The following is a 19,748-nucleotide window of genomic DNA, read 5'->3' on the forward strand; positions in this document are numbered from 1 at the left end:
AATATATGAGCATTTTGCGTGCGATGAACCTAACTCAAATTGAAGCTAGAAAATAAAGTGTGATAAGCGTACCAGATACTCCTTGAACAGTAGGTCTGGATCTTCATTAAAGTAGACCACCAGGCTTTTAAGAGTATGCTCCCTCTTTATGTCGATGTCATCACACTAATGCAAGGGTGGGAAAAAAAGGGTGAAAAAAATGTAATTGATTGATTGCATTTAATTGATGGGTTTATCATTAGTACTGACCAAACTACTGATTGCCATGATATCCTTGATCTTTTGGCCCTTTGCTCCCCTCAAAAATTTGCATCAGCTTGTCTGTTAAATTGTCCAGCTGAGCCAAGAACTTCGCCTGCAGGGGTTTTGTAGTGATCTGCAGGAACTCTGCATTCACCTGGAAATAAAACATACATAAATATAGTAAACTAGAAGTTTAAATACAGACTGCTGAATCAACACACTGAAAGTTGCTAAACATTTGAACCATCAGTGAAGTTTGTCAAGACCTAAACTGTTTGTAGCTGAGTTTAGGAATATATCGCCACCTGTTGCTTTGGCATGTTCCTAGCAGCATTTTCCTTCATTTTTGCGTTTACCTGTGGACGGGATTATTTTTTAAAACGATAACGGAAAATCTCCGTTTTCAAAAATACCTGTGTAAGTGTGGACGTAGCCGAAATCTTTTATAATAATAAATAGGTTTGAACGTCACAGGAGTGCGCATTGTGCTGCCTGCAGTTACTCTTCCGGCCACATGGTTCGCTTTTGGTAGCACCCTCAGTAAACTATGTAGTGCTTTTAAAGACACCTCAAAATGATACTTTCTACTAGAAAATGGCATTATATAATAATAAACACAGAATACCACATTATTAGATTATAAAAAAGAAAACAGTAAGAAAGAAGTTAGCTATAGGACATCATCTTTCATTGAGCACAATGGCTGGCTAGCTGCTAATAAGCTAGCACACGCTCCGAGTACTTAAAAGTTGGCAGCTACACAATTTCTCCTCTAAAACAAGGCACTTTTGAAAAGACCTGGCTATATTGTCAAAAAAAATAGTATTCAAGCAGAGAAGAGAATGGTAGCACCACCAAAAGTTCAAAAAACAACTGTTACAAGCTTCTATGATAAATAGCATTGCCATAGATTTAGCTGATAAAGAAATACACAATTGGATATATGAAAAAATAATATGTTACCTTACCTGAAGGTGTAGTTTTATCCAAAAAGTACAGAGAGGCCAAGAGCAGCTGCATTCATTTAGGTGATCCTGAAAGAGCGCAAATTTTTCAAAGAAGGCGGACCGTTGTGTAACTCAATAACTTTGTGTTCTTGTAACAAAGACTGCTTTGAGAGAAAATAATTTAGGTTCACCACACGAATAATAATTGCAGTAACGCTGGAGTGCTACATTTGCGTTGAGTGAGATTAAAAAAAATGTTTAAGCTTAAAGCGGGGCTTGAATTTATTTCTTTGAGTTTACAAATACTTAAGTGCAAAAATGTACTCCTCCTACCCCCAGTGCCCCAACAAACTCATTCATTTTGTGTTCAGAATCAGCCTCTGCTGGTTTAGAATAATTTTAGGTTTATACAAAGAAAATCAAATTAATTTGGTAGTTTTTAATTACATTTATGAACAACTAACAAAATTTGTATGTGTTCTTTGAAAGAAGGACCTGAATCTGTTTTTTGAGTGTGTGAGTACACAATCCCATTGCATAACAGCAGCATTTTTTATATACACTATCAGTTAAATGTTTGAACATACCTTCTCATTTAATAGTTTCTTTTTTTCATGACTATTTACATTGTAGATTCTCACCAAAGCTTCAGAACTATGAATGAACACATTGGAATTGAATGTAGTAAACAAAAAATATATATTTTAGAATCTACAGAATACACACTGTCAGGGCTCTGTGTGCAGGCAGGTGGAGAGGAGGATCCAAGCGCAGGACTCAGACACTGAACTGTAACTCAAACCTCAGCTTTATTGCTGGCATAAAACAAAACATAAACTGAGCAATGGCAATGACCGTGAACCACTGCCACAAAAAACACACAGGCATAATCTGAGGGTACAACGCAACACCAAGCACGGGAAAACACAGGGCTTATATACACAGGGTAGTAACGAGGGAATCGGCAACAGGAGGGCAACACAGCTGGGAGAGATCAGGGCTAATGAGACAGGGGGAACAAAGCTGCACACACTAACATAAGACAAAGACTTTCACAATAAAACAGGAAACATGAATCACAACTCAGAGACACGGACTCAACACAGAGAGACAGACAGAAAATGACACATGGAACTGAACTGTAAGTGAAACCACAATTCCTAAAACATGGATAACAGAAACATGAAACTCTAATAATCATCATCATCATCATCATCATCATCATCATAACAAGAGAATGAGAAAACAATCCAAAACACCAAGATAACTGAAACACAAAGTACCAGAGAAACATAAAGAATAATCCATGATGCAAAATTAAACCAAAACATAATAAACTCAAAATACTGGGTCCAATGGACCCAGAACCGTGACACACACACTTTGCTTTGATCACTGCTTTGGACACTGTTGACATTCTCTTTTTTGGAGAGAGGTAGTCAGTCTGTAGATGAGGTAGGCACCAGAAATGGTTTTCCAACAAGTTCCCACTCCATCAGTCCTTCTTGGTCAAACAGCCCTTACACAGTCTGGAGGTGTATTTGGGTGTTGAAAAATAAATGATGGTTCAACTAAACGTAAACCGAATGGGATGGTATGTCACTGCAGGATGCTGTGGTACCCATGCTGGTTCAGTGTGCTACTGTTCAACTCCCCAACAGTGTCACCAGGAAAGCACACAAAGACAAGGGGTGGAACCAAAGATCTCAGATTTGGACTCAGAAGAACAAAGCACAGTTTTCCAGTGGTTTTAATGTCCATTCCTTGTATTTCTTGGCCCAAACAAATCTCTTCTACTTGTTGCTTTTCCTTAGTAGTAGTTTCTTAGCAACTATTTGACCATAACACCTGATTCGTGCAGTCTCCTCTGAACAGTTGATGTAGAGATGTGTCTGTTACTGGAACCCTGTGTGGCATTTATCTGGGCCCTAATCTGAGGTGTTACTAACTACAATCTCTGAGACTCACATGAATTTATCCTGTGCAGCAGAGGTGACTCTTGGTCATCCTTTCCTTGGGTGGTACTTATGTGACCCAGTTTTGTCATAGCACTTGATGGGTTTTGCGACTGCACTTGGGGACACACTGAAAATTTTACCAATTCTCCAGATTGACTGACCTTTAGTTCTTCAAGAAATGATGGACTGTCACTTTTATTCACTTAGCTGATTGGTTCTTGCCATAATATTAAGTCTAACACTTTTCATAGGGCTGTCAGCTGTATACTGCCAGGCACACCTGTGAAAGTGAAAACCAGTTCAGGTGGCTACATCATAATGCTCATTGACAAAAGACCAAGGGTTTGCAGCGCTGTCAACAAAGCAAAGTGTGGCTACTTTGAGGAATCTAAAATATAAGACATATTTAGAGTTATTTATCTTTTTTCTCTTTGCTACATAATTCCTCATATCTTGCTTAACATATTTGATGTTTTTAGTATAATGTAGAAAGCAGTTAAAAAAAAGAAAAATAATTCAATTCGAGTCTAAAAAGAAAAATGTTTTTACTTGAGAGCAGAGTCAGGTGGAAAGCTAAGGAGTCTCGAAAACACTGGTGCCAAACTGAAATCCTTGTGTGCTTTGAATAAAGCACTCAAAAAATAAAATTGGGTGGTTGTTACATTTATAACTTGTAATTTAAACAAAACAACTGTTTATATGGTGAACATCATTATATTGTGTAGGATCTGCATGAAATTCAGCCACTTTAATATGAGATGATATAATCTAGAAAGAGTGGTTAGTAGCCTGGACTTGCAAAATTCACGAAATCACACAAGATTTCAAACCACGGGAAATCACTCGTGTTATAAGAGGCAGAAAAAGAAAAAAAGTATTGCTATTTATATTAGTTTAACATGTCAAGGACAAAAATATAAATAAAAATCTGTATCAAGCCTTGTAATCAGTTATTATGTTAACCAGACTAGACTTTGTTTACTGACTCCAAAAAATATCATTTTAAACTTATTTTAAAAAAATCACGGAAAGGATTTCCATGTTAATAAATGCCTTTCTAGGATTAAATATTTTTGTTGGACTAAAATAATTTGAATGGGTTGGATCAACTCAATTAAATACAGTTGGACTTAACTGCAAAAAATAGGGTTATTCATCATTAAATAATTAACTTGGTGCATAATGCTAAAACAAAGCAATGTAATCATGCTGGAATTCTATAAACTCTACAAAAGAAACCAAATTCCAAGAAATCCAAACACAGAAATGTTTGCACAAATATGTGATTATGCAAAGAGGTCCCTACCAACCAACCTCAGATCTCCACGCATGCAAACATGAATACACATGACTTTGCACACAACCAGAAATGAACTCCACCAAAGGAACCAAAATTACGAAATCCAAACACAAAAATGTTTGCACACACATGTGATTATGCACAGAGGTCCACTCTACTGACCAACCTCAGATCTCCACACATGCACACATGAACGAAAATACATTTGAACACAAACAGAGACAAAACTCAACCAAAGGAACCAAATTCCAAGAAATCGAAACAGACAAATGTTTGCACAGAGGTCCAACCCGACCAACCAACGTCAGATCTCCACGCATGCAGACGTGAATGTTCTAACATTTGCACACAACCAGAAATGAAGTCCACCAAAGGAACCAAATCCTAAGAAATCCCGGCACCACCTTGAGAGAGTCCAGCTCCATACTCACAACACTACTGGCCTTGCGGATCAGTTTATTGAGTCTGTTGGCATCAGCAACCCTCAACCTGCTGCCCCAGCATGCAACAGCATAGAGGATAGCACTGACCACAACAGACTCACAGAAAATCCTGAGCATTGTCTGACAGATGTTGAAGGACCTCAGCCGCCTCAGAAAATACAGATGACTCTGGCCCTTCCTGTAAAGTGCAGTAGTGTTTTTTAACCAGTTCAGTTTATTGTCTATGTATACTCCAAGGTATTTATAATCCTCCACAAAGTCCACGTTGACCCCGTGGATTGAAACAGGGGTCAAGGGTTTCCTGGGTCCTAAACTCCACAATCAATTCCTTGGTTTTTTCCACGTTGAGCTGTGGATGATTGTGCTCGCACCACGTGACAAAGGAGTCGACCACAGCCCGGTACTCTGACTCGTCACCCCTGCTGATGCATCCAACCACCACAGAGTCATCAGAAAACTTCTAAAGACGGCAGGTCTCTGTGCAGTGGCTAAAGTCTGTGGCGTAGAGGGTGAAGGGCTACATATCTCAGACCATGAAGATTTATACCAGGGTGACATGAGCTACCTATGTGAACTATGCGGGGAACCATCAACTGGAACTAGGTGGAAAAACTCAGGGAGAGAGTCATGACTCAGCAGGGAAGATCAGTGGTACTGGAATACAGAGAGAAGAGTGTCAGTCATGGCGGTGGTTGGTCTGGTAAGAGGAGTAATTAAACTGAGAGTGTCTTGCAGGTTTTGCAGGTGGAGGCTGGCGTGAGGGAAAGGCAGTCAAAGTGGTCTGGGTGAGTGTACAGAAGTCTAATTTAACAAATTTGCACTCAGCTTTGCAGTCTCAGATTTTGTAGCTGTCCTACGTATTTGTTTAATATGCACTTTGAAGCTCATAGATGACTTCAATGACTTCAAGATTACAGGAGCTATAATTAGCTCTATGCACTGACCTCTTTCTCTCTTTTATATATACATGCTTGATTATTTGGCTCACTGCTGCTGCAAGACCGGGGGTGGTCTGCTTGTCTCCACCCCAGAGCAAAGGGAAGCATCTACTGGGTCCGGGGGCAGATTGCCCCTCTGATACCTGGACCAGGGGGTATAGAGTATGTTTGGGGAGTGTGAGTGTGTGTACAGTGTTCATTTCTGTTTGTCTCCATGTTGGGCGAGTGCTGAATATTTTTATATGTGTGCATGATGGTGGGAATGCATGTTTGTGTCTCTGTGTGCCTGTTTGTCTATGTTATGTGTCAAGTCGCGTCTTAGACTCCACCGCTCTGGAAACATCTTAGGCCCCCCCATGATGTGGGGGCCAATCTTCCCTTACCACACGCCCTGCCAGTGGCTGATGCCCTCACCTGTTAGTAAAAAACGAGTAGATCTTGCTTGCTTTATTGTCTTTGTTTTTGCCTGTCCCGTTCGGCACTGTAGCAATCACAATTATTGTCTGAGGGCCAAGAAAAATGCCCAAAAGATTTATTTTCCCAAATGCCCAAATGGATCATTACATCTTTGCCATACTGGTCCACTTGATTGATCTTTATAATGTGTGTGTGTGTGTGTGTGTGTGCTCTATGTGTGTGTGTGTGTGTGTGTGTGTGTGTGTGTGTGTGTGTGTGTATTTATGTATGTATTTATTTATAACTTTTAAGTTATTACAATCAGACATGACCGGGGATAGGAACGGGAAAGACATAGACAAGAGAAGTTCAAGAAAAGGAGAGGGAAAGAAAAACAGGGGGAGAGGGACAGTGAGAAAAGACACAAAAAATCTGCTACATCACTTGCCATGCAACACTCTGCAGCATGGCGCTGCAGCAACATGCCAGCTACGCCAGAGTGGACCGCCCCTGGGCCCAGAGCCCCGAGGTCCTAAGCTGGGTGCTTCTGCCGGCTGCTTGGTAGGGCCTGGCGCCCGTGGCTCTGTCAGGCCCTGCCACGCAGCCTCAGGGAGTCAGCCAGTACACATCCGAGCACCCAGCCTCAGACACTGAGTGGAAGATCTACTTGATTTTTTACTGTGAGCCGAATGGTGAATTTTACTGTTAGAAGCAGCTTTGATGGATTTGTGTTTAACTTGGTAAATAAAACAAACAAAAAACATGGAAACCCCGGGGCCCGCTGGGGAACTGGGAGAGTACTATTGCCATTAGCACCAATGTACATCTACCTCTGCATGTCATGACTACTCTATTACTTTGCAAGCTTCTATCGATAGTGTCAGCTTTGACTGGAGGCTTTAGCTGAACTAAAAGCTACTTTGCTGCTATTTTGAATGATACTTCCTTCTCATCAATGTGCCTCACCAGCAGTGTTGTAGAGCTACATATGCTTCTTCAAATTGTAACTTGGAGACAATTATTGTCAGTCACTATAATATATATATATTTTTATAGTAAAAAAATAATGCAGCTGGGATGCAGATACACACACATACACTCACACAACATGGATTCCCTTATAATTAGGTTTATCTGAAAATTAGTTACAGTAAAACAGCAACAGTACACGTATCTTTTATTTATTTATTTTTAGTTTGTGGCAATGATTTTTTAAAACATTTTAAGAGTAATAAAAATCAAAAACATTATCAAATCCTTTTCTTGATTTGCAAATGAATTAAGCTATTTTAAGCTGTATAAAAAAGGTAGTGGGTTCATAGTGTAATATTTTACAGTTTGAGAATGGGAGGAGACACAAATTCCTCAGGGGTGCATCAGCTCTTTGTGAGTAAGGGAGCAGCCACAAGAAGCTACTAGGTGTAAAAACGTATTCTGAGTACTTCTTGTAAGAAATTACCATCAAAACCTGTCGTTACTCACCACGTTATAATTTTGAGGGTATATAACTTCATTCATACACATTTTAAAATCACCAGATGCTGAATTTAAAAATAATTTCCCCAGAAATTCCTACTTTTTAAAATCTGTATATCCAGACAAATGCACTTGTGTTTGACCTGCCCACACTGTGACATGAAGTATAATAGTCTTTTGTTTAACAAATATTATGTGATATTTTCTTGTTGTGTTATCACGTTTCTTTCTTTCTTTTTTTAATTTAACATTACCGTGCTTTTTTCATTTGTTTGAGAAGGTAAAAAAAAGGGTTACATGTATTTGACAAACTGAAATCAAGTATAATCTGAAAAAAATGAAACTACATATGTATATAAAATATAAAAAATAACTGAATGACAAATGAAAAGAAGATCAAATTTAAAAAAATGGATATGTACGATATATATACGAGGAAAATGAAAGAAAAAACCCATCAGTCATGTGACTCTTATGTGATCAACAGATTTATCACAATTGATTATAGGAGAAAGACATGCAGCCCCAAAATGCATTTCTCATTATGGAGATGGTGTATATTGGTGACACCAGGCTCCTGTGAGATGTGAGTCGCAGGTCAGAGTGGTCTTGAACTCATAGCTGCCACTGTCAGCTGAACAGGAAAATATACGTGTCCCCTGAGTTGGACGCCGGGAACATGATCCCAGAAGATCATCATAGAACAGATCCTCATCCCATAATTCAACATACACATCACTGTGTGTGTCCACCTTCATGAGAAAAAAAGCATTAAAAATAGGATTTAATATACTGTTGTCCTACAAATAATATGCTTGAGATTTTGTACCATATACAATAGTGACAATGGTAATTCACATCTAATTCATAGAATGTAAATTCTGGTAGCACTGTTGTGTTTTTGATATATATGTCATATTGTTACATATTTTAAATAAGGAGGAAAATGTGCAGTAGCAAGATTTGCATTCAGTACTTTATGACACATGGTTGACATTGTTAAAGCGTTCATATTAACCGAAATCATTACCTTAAATTGTTTAAATATACCTGATGAAAGAATTAGTTCTGCTTAAACTTAACCAAATGGAAATAAATAACCTCAGTTAAAGAACAGCTAAAGTTAACTGTATATAAAAGATGTAAGTAGCCCAAGTTCTAAAAATTGAAATCAGTGCATCAAACCTGCAGTATTAAAATTCCTTTAATATGATCCTTGATCTTATATGTAGTCAGGGTTCACTGACCTGTCCAAGATCAAAATAAGCATTCCATCGGGGATAACTTGATTCGATCATGCGAGTCTGATGATTGATGGAACCAAACCTCAGTTTAACATAGCTGTGAGTAGGAGAAAGACACAAAGATGAATAATATTGCAGATTTCTAAATCTCTAAATCCTAGAGATTCGGAAATCTTTAGAAAACTCTAAATCCTAATCCCTAACCATGCTGGTCTCACCTGTCAGTTGGGCCAAGATGATCTCCTTTCAGATTCCAGGCCTGGATGATTTCCACAGTTAGCTTCCCCCTCCAGGCTTGTCGAGGACAACAGTTGAAATCTAGGTTAGAATTGCCCCGCCAGCAATTTCGTTGGCTGTGTGATTGACTCACATCATTGTCTGTTATGTACTGCTCTATGGCAGCCTTCATCCCTGACTTCTTTGTGCCTTTCGGTATCAGCTGATACATTGGGCGAATGAAGTAGGAAGCAACATCTGCATGATCCTTCAGACTGTTCAGCCAGTTTTTAAAACCCAGGGAGTCATCATAGGCAAGTGAAAACTCTCCCAACCACCCATCACCTCCCACCACATCCGTATAGTGTTGGTGGAGACCAGAGCTATACCTAGTGGCAACATCCCGGTTTTCCAGGAGGTTTTTGCAAGAACCTTGGACAGCAGATGGATTCAGCTTTCCCAAGCCAATGGAGACACCCATCGACAGGCAGGAGTGTAACTAGAAGGCAGGAGAAGACATAAGATGCAGGACTTCCATTAAATAGGAACACATGCCAAAGAGAAGCGCTTGTGATGTTAGGCCTACATGTCATGGAACTTGTGAACTAAGTGTGTCACTCAAGGGTTATTGAAAATGTCCTAAAAATATCCTGGTGTAGAGCCAATTTAAAATGTAATAAGAAAGCTTTGTTTAAACAAAGAAAGGTATTCATGTCTCATTGTTCTGGTTCTCTCTGTATTATTGAAGGTTCTTTACCTTACAATAAACACAGTTCCTCGAGACAACTTTTGCTGTGCTATATAAATCAAACTGAACTGAGCTTCTGTCACTGGACCTTTGTGCAGTATTGGCCAGTTGTGGCTTTCCTCCCAGAGGGTACACAGTGTGGTCAATTTCCCTGTGCCTGGTATGGTAACTTATTTTTCTTTGTCTTTGTCTTTGTCTTTTTGTATTTTCTGTTTGTTAATGCACTTTATTGATATTTGTTAAAATGCAGATGTTACAAATTACTTATACATGCATTCAGTGTTGAAAATTTTGGCAATGCTAACCATCACATGATTTCTTGTAAATTATGTGTACAGATCCAGATCCATACTGTTCATAATATTCCTAAAAAAGTAAAGTGGAAACAATTTGTAGTTGATCGTTAATTCGTTAAGTCTTTAAAATGTCCGCAGGTGTTTCTCTCTCTCTCTCTCTTTTTACCAAGTCCTGATGCCTGTTTCGGCTAGGAGGAGGCAAGAGTGAAATCACCATTCACCTGATTTACGCTATTCATGCCCACTGGCAGTTGAGAAATTTGAAAAACAGATAAAGAAAAATGGAGAAAAGGAGAGATAACAATGAAGAAAATGTCAAATATAAGTAAGTAAGTAAATGTAAGTAATCAGCAATTTTCAAACAGCAGTCGGTTGGATGTGTCTTTGTCACAGGTGGAACTAGTCAGGCAAGTTCTTGTCACAGACAGTGGGGAGCTGACGGTGTGTAGAGAGAACACTGGATCCAAATGCAGACTAAAACGGAGCGTGAAACGTGACTTGGACAAAAAGTGAGCCGTTTCTTGTGGCTGATAAGAACAGTACACAAACAAAACAAAGGCGAGTGGGGCGAAAACTAAACTAGAACCTAAACTGGAGAAATTAAACTTTGATTACTATGACAAAAACATGAATCAGAACAGGTGCATGTAGGAAAATATGAATATAAACATGAATCATGAACTACCTGAAACTTGACATGACATGAAAGAAAGAACACAGAACAACAGGACAAAGACTGAAGGAAACACACAGACTAAATACACACAGGAGGTGATCAGGGGAAGTGGAAACACATGGGGAAACAGCTGACACAAATGAACATAACAACGTCACAGGGGAAGAGTAAAATTAAGCACATTGAACAAAGAAACACGAAACTTTCAAAATAAAACAGGAAACATAGCGAGACGTAGACATGACAACCCAGAGTTTACAATATGAAACACGTGGACAAGAAATACAAAACAACTAGCACAGAAGGCCTGGGTAAAACAGACTAAACTAAAATTCACAGCCAATTAATAATAATCCCAACCTCCACATTATCTTCAAAATATAACAAAAGAGATGAAAACCAACTGAAACTGCTGGGTCACAGAACCAGCTGCTGACAGTTCTCATACAGAAGTGGCTAAAATACACTACATTTCCAAAAGTATTCACTAATCCATCCAAATCATTGAATTCAGGTGTTCCAATAACTTCCGTGATCACAGGTGTATAAAATCAAGCACCGAGGCATGCTACAAACATTTGTGAAATACATGAAAGTTTGGTGGAGGGAGGATTGTGGTGTGGGGTTGTTTTTCAGGAGTTGGGCTCGGCCCCTTAGTCCCAGTGAAAGGAACGCTTGATGCTTCAATACACTAAGGTATTTTGGACATGCTCCCAACTTTGTGGGAACAGTTTGGGAATGACCCCTTCCTGTTTCAACATAACTGAGTACCAGTGCAGACAGCAAGATCCATAAAGAAATGGATGAGTGAGTTTGGTGTGGAGGAACTTGACAGGCTCACACAGAGTCCTGACCTCAACCTGACAGAACCTTTGCAATGAATTAAAGCAGAGTTCTCATCTAATACCAGTGTCTGACCTCACAAATGTGCTTCTTGAAGAATGATCAAAAATTCCCATGAACACACTCCTAAAACTTATGGAAAGCCTTACCTGGAGAGTTCAAGCTATTATAGCTGATGTCATAATGAACCCTATGGATTAAGTATGGGGTGTTACTCGGGTTGATATGCATGTAAAGGCAGACAAGCAAACACTTTTGGCAAAATAAGTGTTAAAAGGTGCTGTGTTTATGGTTGTTGTTGATGTTGAAAATGGCAGCGACAGAAGCTAGAGGTTTTTCAGCACAGCAGAGAGAGCTCCTGATGGACTGTGAGACAATTATAGAGATAAGGTACAATGGTTTCTTTCACTTTGGTCAGTAGAACAACTGAGAGAATATCTTTTGGAAGGGAATAAGCTCCTTGCATTCATATACAAATGCAATAAGAATGATGTCACTATTCAGTTGTTGCCAAAAAACCAAACAAAAACACAACTATTTAGCATCCCTTATGTTCTTATTCATATGGAGTAGAAATATGCAGTCTGGTGACTGTGTGCAGGCAAATGTTTTTCATGTACCTCATTTGAGGAGAATCCGTTTAGTCTGGACAAACAGGTTCGTACAGCTGTGACTCGTCTAAGACGGCCACCAAGACGAACCTGTAATGTAGCACAAAGTTTTAATAAAAAAGTGTTTTTACTCCTGAAATAATCTAATTAACAGTGTTTCTGTGTTTTAACCTTGCGAATGTAATGTGTGCCGTAGGTATCTATGACCTCGTTGTACTGATCTCTGGTGGAGGAGTTATAGCGACTTGGCAAACTGGCCACATCCCTGCTGAACTCAGAGCTAAGAGTCGGTCTGCTTGATACCCGGTAACTAGATAGAATGAAACTGATTAGTAAATTATTAAAAACTGAAATTATATATTGTTAATCTAAACTTGTGGTATATGTGGTAATGCCAGGATTTTCACAGCTAACCGATAGTGAGTACAGGTGACCGTGTGTGTGCTCAAGGAGTAGTGGTCCTCTTTGGTCTTTTTTGTAGCAAATGCATATGCCATGGAGTGTGTTCCTCCAATCCCCACGCTGGTAGATATGGGATTTATATTTAGTCCAGCCTGATAAATAGAAATGTAATTTCATTACCATTTTTGTTTTTAATAATAGTCAATGTAATGTAAAAGTAATAGATAAAAGTATTAGATATAATAAATACTGTCTTATTATTCATTCACTCAATTACTTTGAATATAATACTTTTTTTCTCGGGATCAAAAATATTAAATTGGAAATATTAAATGAAATAATGAGACAAGGAATTCATATTTGTATCACATTTACACAGCCCAGTGAGCCAAAATTTAATCAAATCAGCCCTTTTGATGAGAACTTGCACACTAAGGTTTTTATGTTATTACAGTCTGTTTGATTCAGTGCACATTTCACTTGTAAAAGAAAAAAAAAAGAAACGAATCAGCATGCAATGTTGCTTACAAATTTTGCATTTCTATTAGTTTTAATAACAAGTAATTACAGTAACAGTATTTTGTAGTTTCAAACAGTAATTTTGAAACAAACAGTAAGTGCAAGATGCTTCCTACCTTCCAGTCGTGGATGTCCTGATCAGTGTTAGAGGTAAGTAGTGAACTGTGAACACAATTTGAAGGAGAAGAATTACTTTTTATTTACTTGTTTCATTTCTTTAAATTTTTTTTACAGTCAAGCATGGAGGGGAACCATTATGTTTTGGTGATGTTTTGTTGCTAAATGCTGACTTCACCAAATTTAGGGGCCAATGGATTTTATTTACCATAAAATCTCGGTCGAGAACCCTTTTCTGTCAGCCACAACACTTAAGGCTCGTCATGGATGGGTCTTCCAACATGCAAAAGAAGCATTAAGGTGATGGCCAAGCCAATCTCCAGACCTCAGTCCTATAGAAAATGTGGAGGGAGCTGAATCTTGGAGTTGCCAAATGACGGCCAAGAAATCTAAAGGATTTAGAGAGTTTCTGTAGTGTGCCCCAGCAAATAAATATAAATTCAGTGTATGTAGTGAGATGCTGTTTCTATTCTATCAGACTGTTGTTGCCAGTATCCCCTATTTTACTGCCCTCAGCTTTTTACACTGTGATGGGAATGCAGTATGGTGAGTAAGAATAGTATGTGGTTGCACATATTACTGAAGAAGGCTGGCTTATTAATGGGCAGGACTGTGGATTCACTGGGAATTATTGTGGAAAGGTGTATGGAGAAAAAATACTAGTCACCCTCTCCATAATATTTTGAAGGGTCAGAGATGTAAACAGCAGGCTTCTTCTCCTAAGCAGTGTAGGACAGAACACATTAGAAGTTCTTTTGTTCCTACTGCTATGAGATTTCAAAATGCTGATAATCAACACAAGAAATTTGTGACCTGGTTATCACTTTACCTTCCAGTATTGTAACAATTCACCCATCTTTGTTGTTTTATTCTACAGTTGAGGAAATATCATTTGATCCTTTTTTGAATATTAAAGTTTACTCACAAAGAAGTTAATAGTCGTTCATTTTGTTGGTGTTTCCTTTTAATGGAGAGAGACAAAGTGCCAACCAGACATCTAAGAAAAATATGTGTCTGTCATGGCTAACTGGTATTGTGACAGACTAGGTGAAGTAATGAGATGACAATGATCTCTGGGATGAAGTCCTTTCAGCAACAAATATACTACACTATACTGTACCTAACAGTGGTGTGTGCACTGCTGGAGATATCGGTTTTGCATTGGCTGATTGCACGCCAGTCGACAACAGAGGCCGGCAGCTGAAGATAAAAAAACAGAACACCATGATTAAGATGTGCACATAACCTATCTACTATAGTTTGCTGGTAATCACAGTTTATCCATTTACTTTTTGTAGAGTTTTGTTTTGATTGCGGTTGGTGCAGAGAGTACAGGTGCCATCTGGTTTGCGGTAAGTAGCTACATCAATCAGGTAGGCTCCTTTTCGGCGCAGGGTGATGACATCAAATCCCTCCCCAATCAGGTTGTGGCCTGGTACAAATGGAGCAGACTCACACTTGCTGTTGTTCACTGTCATACAGGAAAGAACCGGGGAGTTCCATGACAGAAAGAGAAGGAGGCTCAGGTAAAGAGGAGGTGGGGTTGGACTGGAGCGCATGGCTGAAGTCAAAGACAAAACAGACAAAATGACAAAAGTTTTGCAAACAGGTTTTGTCTGGGTATCACAATAGGGGTTATCAATTCTCTTTATTTTAACTGTCACTGGTCTGACTGAGTCTTGCATACCTCAGTCAAAAGGAACAAAATGAAGCCATGAAAAATCCATTAAAAATTATTGGTAGCACTTTCTGTTACAGCTTGGAAATAATGTGGTATTGGTGAGGTCCTTCGTCAGTGACCAAGCACTCTGTGCTTACTGTGCTAGACCTCAGTCCAGTGTTGAACACTGTTGAGCTTAATATTTTATTACAGAGACTGAACACTTAATTACAAAAAATATTAAATAATATCAAAGTAGTTCTTGTACATCAACAGAGGTTATAGCTAATAGCTAAGAAATATTACACGGAACTTTATTTAGCTGACCAGAAACTGGAGACGATAATGTGGAAACAAAATCTTGCCTATGAGGCAAAACCCATTACTAATAGTTTAGCAATATATAGGCAACAATATGACAACCAGATTTTACCAAAATGGTCAAATCTGTGCATTAGAACTTTTGTATACTGACTTATGGTAGTAGCCCACAATAATAAGGTAATATTGGTTTATACTTACATTAGGATACTATTAACATATTATAATGCCGGCCAGCATTCTTTTTTGTTTGAAGCTAGCAATGTAAATATTTTGTTTAATGTTGTGGCTAATTGTCTAAATATGTGTGTGTGGTTATTCTGTGCAATAACCAGCAAACAGGGCTAAAAATTGCACAAACCTTTATTTGTGTAATGAAACAAAAATGATATATTGCAGTATTAAAGGGTTTGGCTCTGGGACATCACATGTGGTGACTAATTTTCAATATTATATCTGTCTCCATTCATTTTAATGAATAAAATTTAAACTTTTTATCCTCAAATTTGATAAATGCTCATTGTTGTTCATTTCTTACTGGGGTAAATTGACATGGTAATTTACACTATGGACCTAACCTGATCTGGAGCAGGTTAGGCTCTAGGTTAAAGACAGACTAGAAACAGGTCATACCTACTGACCACTCAATTTTTCAGAAATAAACATTCTTAAAGATCTACTGAACCACTGCATGGAGAGTAGGAGTAGGACAAAAAAAGATAATCACAACCAAACCATTTTTTTCAATGGTATTAATATGTATGTATGTATGGTATTATATATTTCAATGGTATACTTATAATGGTAAGTTCCACTCACTTAAATTCAACAACTCACAGACACCTAATTCAGCAGCCTCATACACAAAGAAGCCACCACACATGCAACAAAGTCTGTTTTGCAGACATTGCAGCAGTCTCACGCTCTTACAAGTAACTCGTAGATCAGTTCTTGAAACAAATACCTTTTGACCCTCTCAACTCATATTTCCCTCACTGAAAGTCAGAGCAGCACCAGCATTACTAAAATTGTTAACTTTTAATCTGTACTGCCACTGTTGTGCATTTTTGACTCACTAAATAAGACATATGCAGAGGACCATATCCATGAATGCACTTTTAAAGTGCAAAAAAAAAAGATACCTGAATGGTTCTGCCAAGAATCAAAACAAATGTTGTTTTTCTACAGTTCTACGTCCACAGGTTGTTGATTTTGCAAAACTGAAATTGTTCTGTTCAGTAGGGGTGGGTGGATCAACCCAAATATCGATAGTATCGACTTAATGCTGGTACTGACATTGAATTGTTACTATTGTGATCAGCTCAATGCATTAGTTTGTTTCTCTTATGTAAGTTCAGTATGTTGCTACTGATCATCAAAAAGGAGACATGTCTGTGCAAACTGCTTCCCTCTCATGCAGGCACACTCTTGTCCGCTCCCTCCTCCCTGCTCAGTTGTGTTTAGTTGTCCTACAGTCATATGACTCAGATGCACTAAGCAAAACCATGCAAGCTGCAGTAAGTGAGAAATTGGAACAATATATAGAGCTACTTTACAGCTGTAAATCGAAACACTGCAAACAACGATGCCTGCTAGAAGGATGTTTTCTACTTTGGCAATCCTATGAACTTATATAAAGATATGAAAGACTATGAACAGCACAACTTTGTCCTAGAAAAGCAACAAAAGAAATGAAGAGAGGATGAAGGAAATCGTTCAGACAGACCCAGATCCCTCGCACAGAGACAGAGCCCACTGTCACAGAGGGAAATTATAACCAGGTAGTTCATATATTGGCAGTGGCAGTGGGGGGTACAGTTGGTTAAGGGGCAGTGCTGGGGGGAGGCTGGTTAAAGCAGCTGTGGTTATTTGGCTAATCTTACTTGCCTCCCCTGTCATTTAAAACATTAGAATGTCAGGACCAAGATGATGTGTGTGTGTGTGTGTGTGTGTGTGTGTGTGTGTGTGTGTGTGTGTGTGTGTGTGTGTGTGTGTGTGTGTGTGTGTGTGTGTGTGGAGAGTGAAGTGAAGTGATGGCTGAAATTTGAAGGAATATTAAAATGGATTTGCTACAAACTGAACACCTCTGTGCTGTGTTGGGTGAACCAGCAACATAAAGCCTGCTACAGTAATGTTTCAGCCATGACTGATGCTGGATCTACAGTAAAAAGGATTAAATTGTTATTCGTTATCATAGCTGTTACTTTAGCAGTCCAATGCCTGCTAAAGTAATATGATTACTTATAGACTATATTCAGATAATATATTCAGCCCAACATTATTTTATTGGAAATGAAATAATATACCTTTAACATGAACTATGAAAAATGTTAATGCGAATATACTCACCTTTTTGTGTTGACTGTCAGGTTATTTTATCATGGAACACATTTAAACAACATAAACTGACCCAAAGTGCTTTAAAGCTAGACACATTTGTCTTCCAGGTCTCCAATAAAACCCAAGAACAACAAAGTGTTTCAAAATACATGAAAAAGCTGAAAGGTGTGTCTTGTTGTGTTCACGGATTATTGCGGAAAGTAAAAATCACAGATTCAGTGTTCATTAAAATTTGTTCAGAATTTAGCAAATTGATGAACTCTCTCTACACTCTGCCTTTATAAGTTAAACGTATCGGTAGTACTGGCAATACTTGTATTTACTTGGTATTGGATAGATTGTAGTATCGCAGAACAATATGAGAGTTTCGCTTTTAAATCGGTTGGAAGAGCCACGTTTTCACTGAGTCTTCACTTCGTGCGGCACTCTGCAAGGAGAATGTGTTGTGCAGCTTGTTAAGCCGTACCATACTCAAACCACCAAATGAGGCGCAAACTGCGTGTCGAATTATCACGGGAATGTGCATGTATTCATTTGGTGATTAAGAAAATACATAAAATGCGGATATACTTGATTATAATCTGCTGTTTTTCTTTCTTTCTTTCTTTTATTCTACTGGGATTGCTCAACAGCACTAAGAACACCTGACCAATCAATAAAATATATTTCCATTTGGTCTGCGACAAATGAAAGCGTTTTGCGTTATTAGACTTTGGCACAGTCCATTTAAACATTTAAGTAGAGTAGGCTTAAATGTTTAAATGCCAGTTTAAAGTTTCAGAGCTCTAATGTGCAGACATCGCCTTAGGGGAAAAAGCAGCACTGAGCACGCACTCAGTGACAATAATAAGAATTAACTGCATTAAAATGTTTATTTTTGTGCCCTAAATCACCAGATTAACAGTTTGACCCAGAATTCATCTTTTGTCCTTTTTACAGCGTGATATTTTACTAAACATTTATTATTTATTTATTATTTTCTTAAATTTTAATCACCATTTAATTGTTGGTGGCACTCACAGAAATTGTTTACTGTGGGCGAAAAATACATATGATCTGTGAAACAGCCATTTTAGATTAGTCAGATACTGCCAACAGCACCATTTCATGTGAACGCGCAGGAGACACTCTGGGTTAATTTGGCGAACTGATAACCAGCTTCGTGTAACTGCTCATCCCAATTTCCAATGTCAGGGAAAGTCAATCCAGGTAATGGAAAACTATCCTGTATGTTGAACTGGCATTATAGTATCGGGTTCAGTGAAACCTTAGAGCATGAAACAAAATTATGTACCGTCTCTGCTCCAGGGACAAAAGAGATTTCAAACAGCTGCAACAAACTACCACAACTACACAGCCCGTCTTTAGATCTGTGCGCAGGTGTGCAGAGATATACGCTGAGAGCATGCACAAGAACCTTGCAAGTCTATTGTGTTGTGGAAGAACGTGGCCCCAAAACAGACTAAAAAAAAAACCCAGTAAAATAGTGAAACAGAGTAAAATAAGCAAAAAACGAACCTTTATTTAGGAGAGCAGATAATCCAAAGAACAGCCGGTAACAAAAGTCTGTCTAAACCGCAAAAAACAAACAAACAAAAAATTCACAAGGTACAACAAGTGCGGACAAACGCCGCAGAGAACTGAGCAGAGACAGAGGCTACAGCCAAAATACACACATGGCAATCAGGAAAAGACCAGGCAACGCCAGGGGACACAGATGAAACCAATAAGGTAAGACAAGACAGTGGAAGGAAAACGAAATATAGCGCACATGAGACAAGATGCTGTCAAAATAAAACGGGGAGTTACAAAACGTAGACTTCACGACACAGAACAGCAGGCCCTATTCCAGCATGCATACATTTGCACCTAAGAGAGTCAGATGAGCTGTTCAGCTTGTGTTAAGCACGTTCGTTATCAAACGACCTCCAGCACCAACATCGCAAAGGAAAATAAAGAACATAGATTTAATTTTAATGCAGCAGATCAGGAACTAGGAACAGCTGTCAGTGCTGACCATGATATTTAACTAAAAAAACAGGAGGGGAGAAATG

The 19,748-nt window shown here is 38.6% G+C and overlaps 1 protein-coding gene across 1 annotated transcript; it reads right to left on the bottom strand.

Annotated features, from left to right (window-relative positions):
* Nucleotides 1-8,171: 8,171 nt before the first annotated feature.
* On the bottom strand, nt 8,172-19,367 carry LOC113023325 (perforin-1-like). Its single transcript, XM_026169343.1, has 10 exons — nt 19,213-19,367; nt 14,663-14,934; nt 14,494-14,573; nt 13,373-13,418; nt 12,750-12,889; nt 12,507-12,645; nt 12,345-12,425; nt 9,164-9,660; nt 8,949-9,042; nt 8,172-8,453 (listed from the first exon to the last, which is right to left on the bottom strand). Exons 2-10 carry the CDS (start codon nt 14,930-14,932, stop codon nt 8,244-8,246), a joined length of 1,557 nt encoding a protein of 518 aa, XP_026025128.1. The 5' UTR covers nt 14,933-14,934; nt 19,213-19,367; the 3' UTR covers nt 8,172-8,243.
* Nucleotides 19,368-19,748: the final 381 nt, after the last annotated feature.

The sequence above is a fragment of the Astatotilapia calliptera genome, chromosome 6 (genome assembly GCF_900246225.1).
Source record: "Astatotilapia calliptera chromosome 6, fAstCal1.2, whole genome shotgun sequence".
NCBI lineage: Eukaryota > Metazoa > Chordata > Actinopteri > Cichliformes > Cichlidae > Astatotilapia > Astatotilapia calliptera.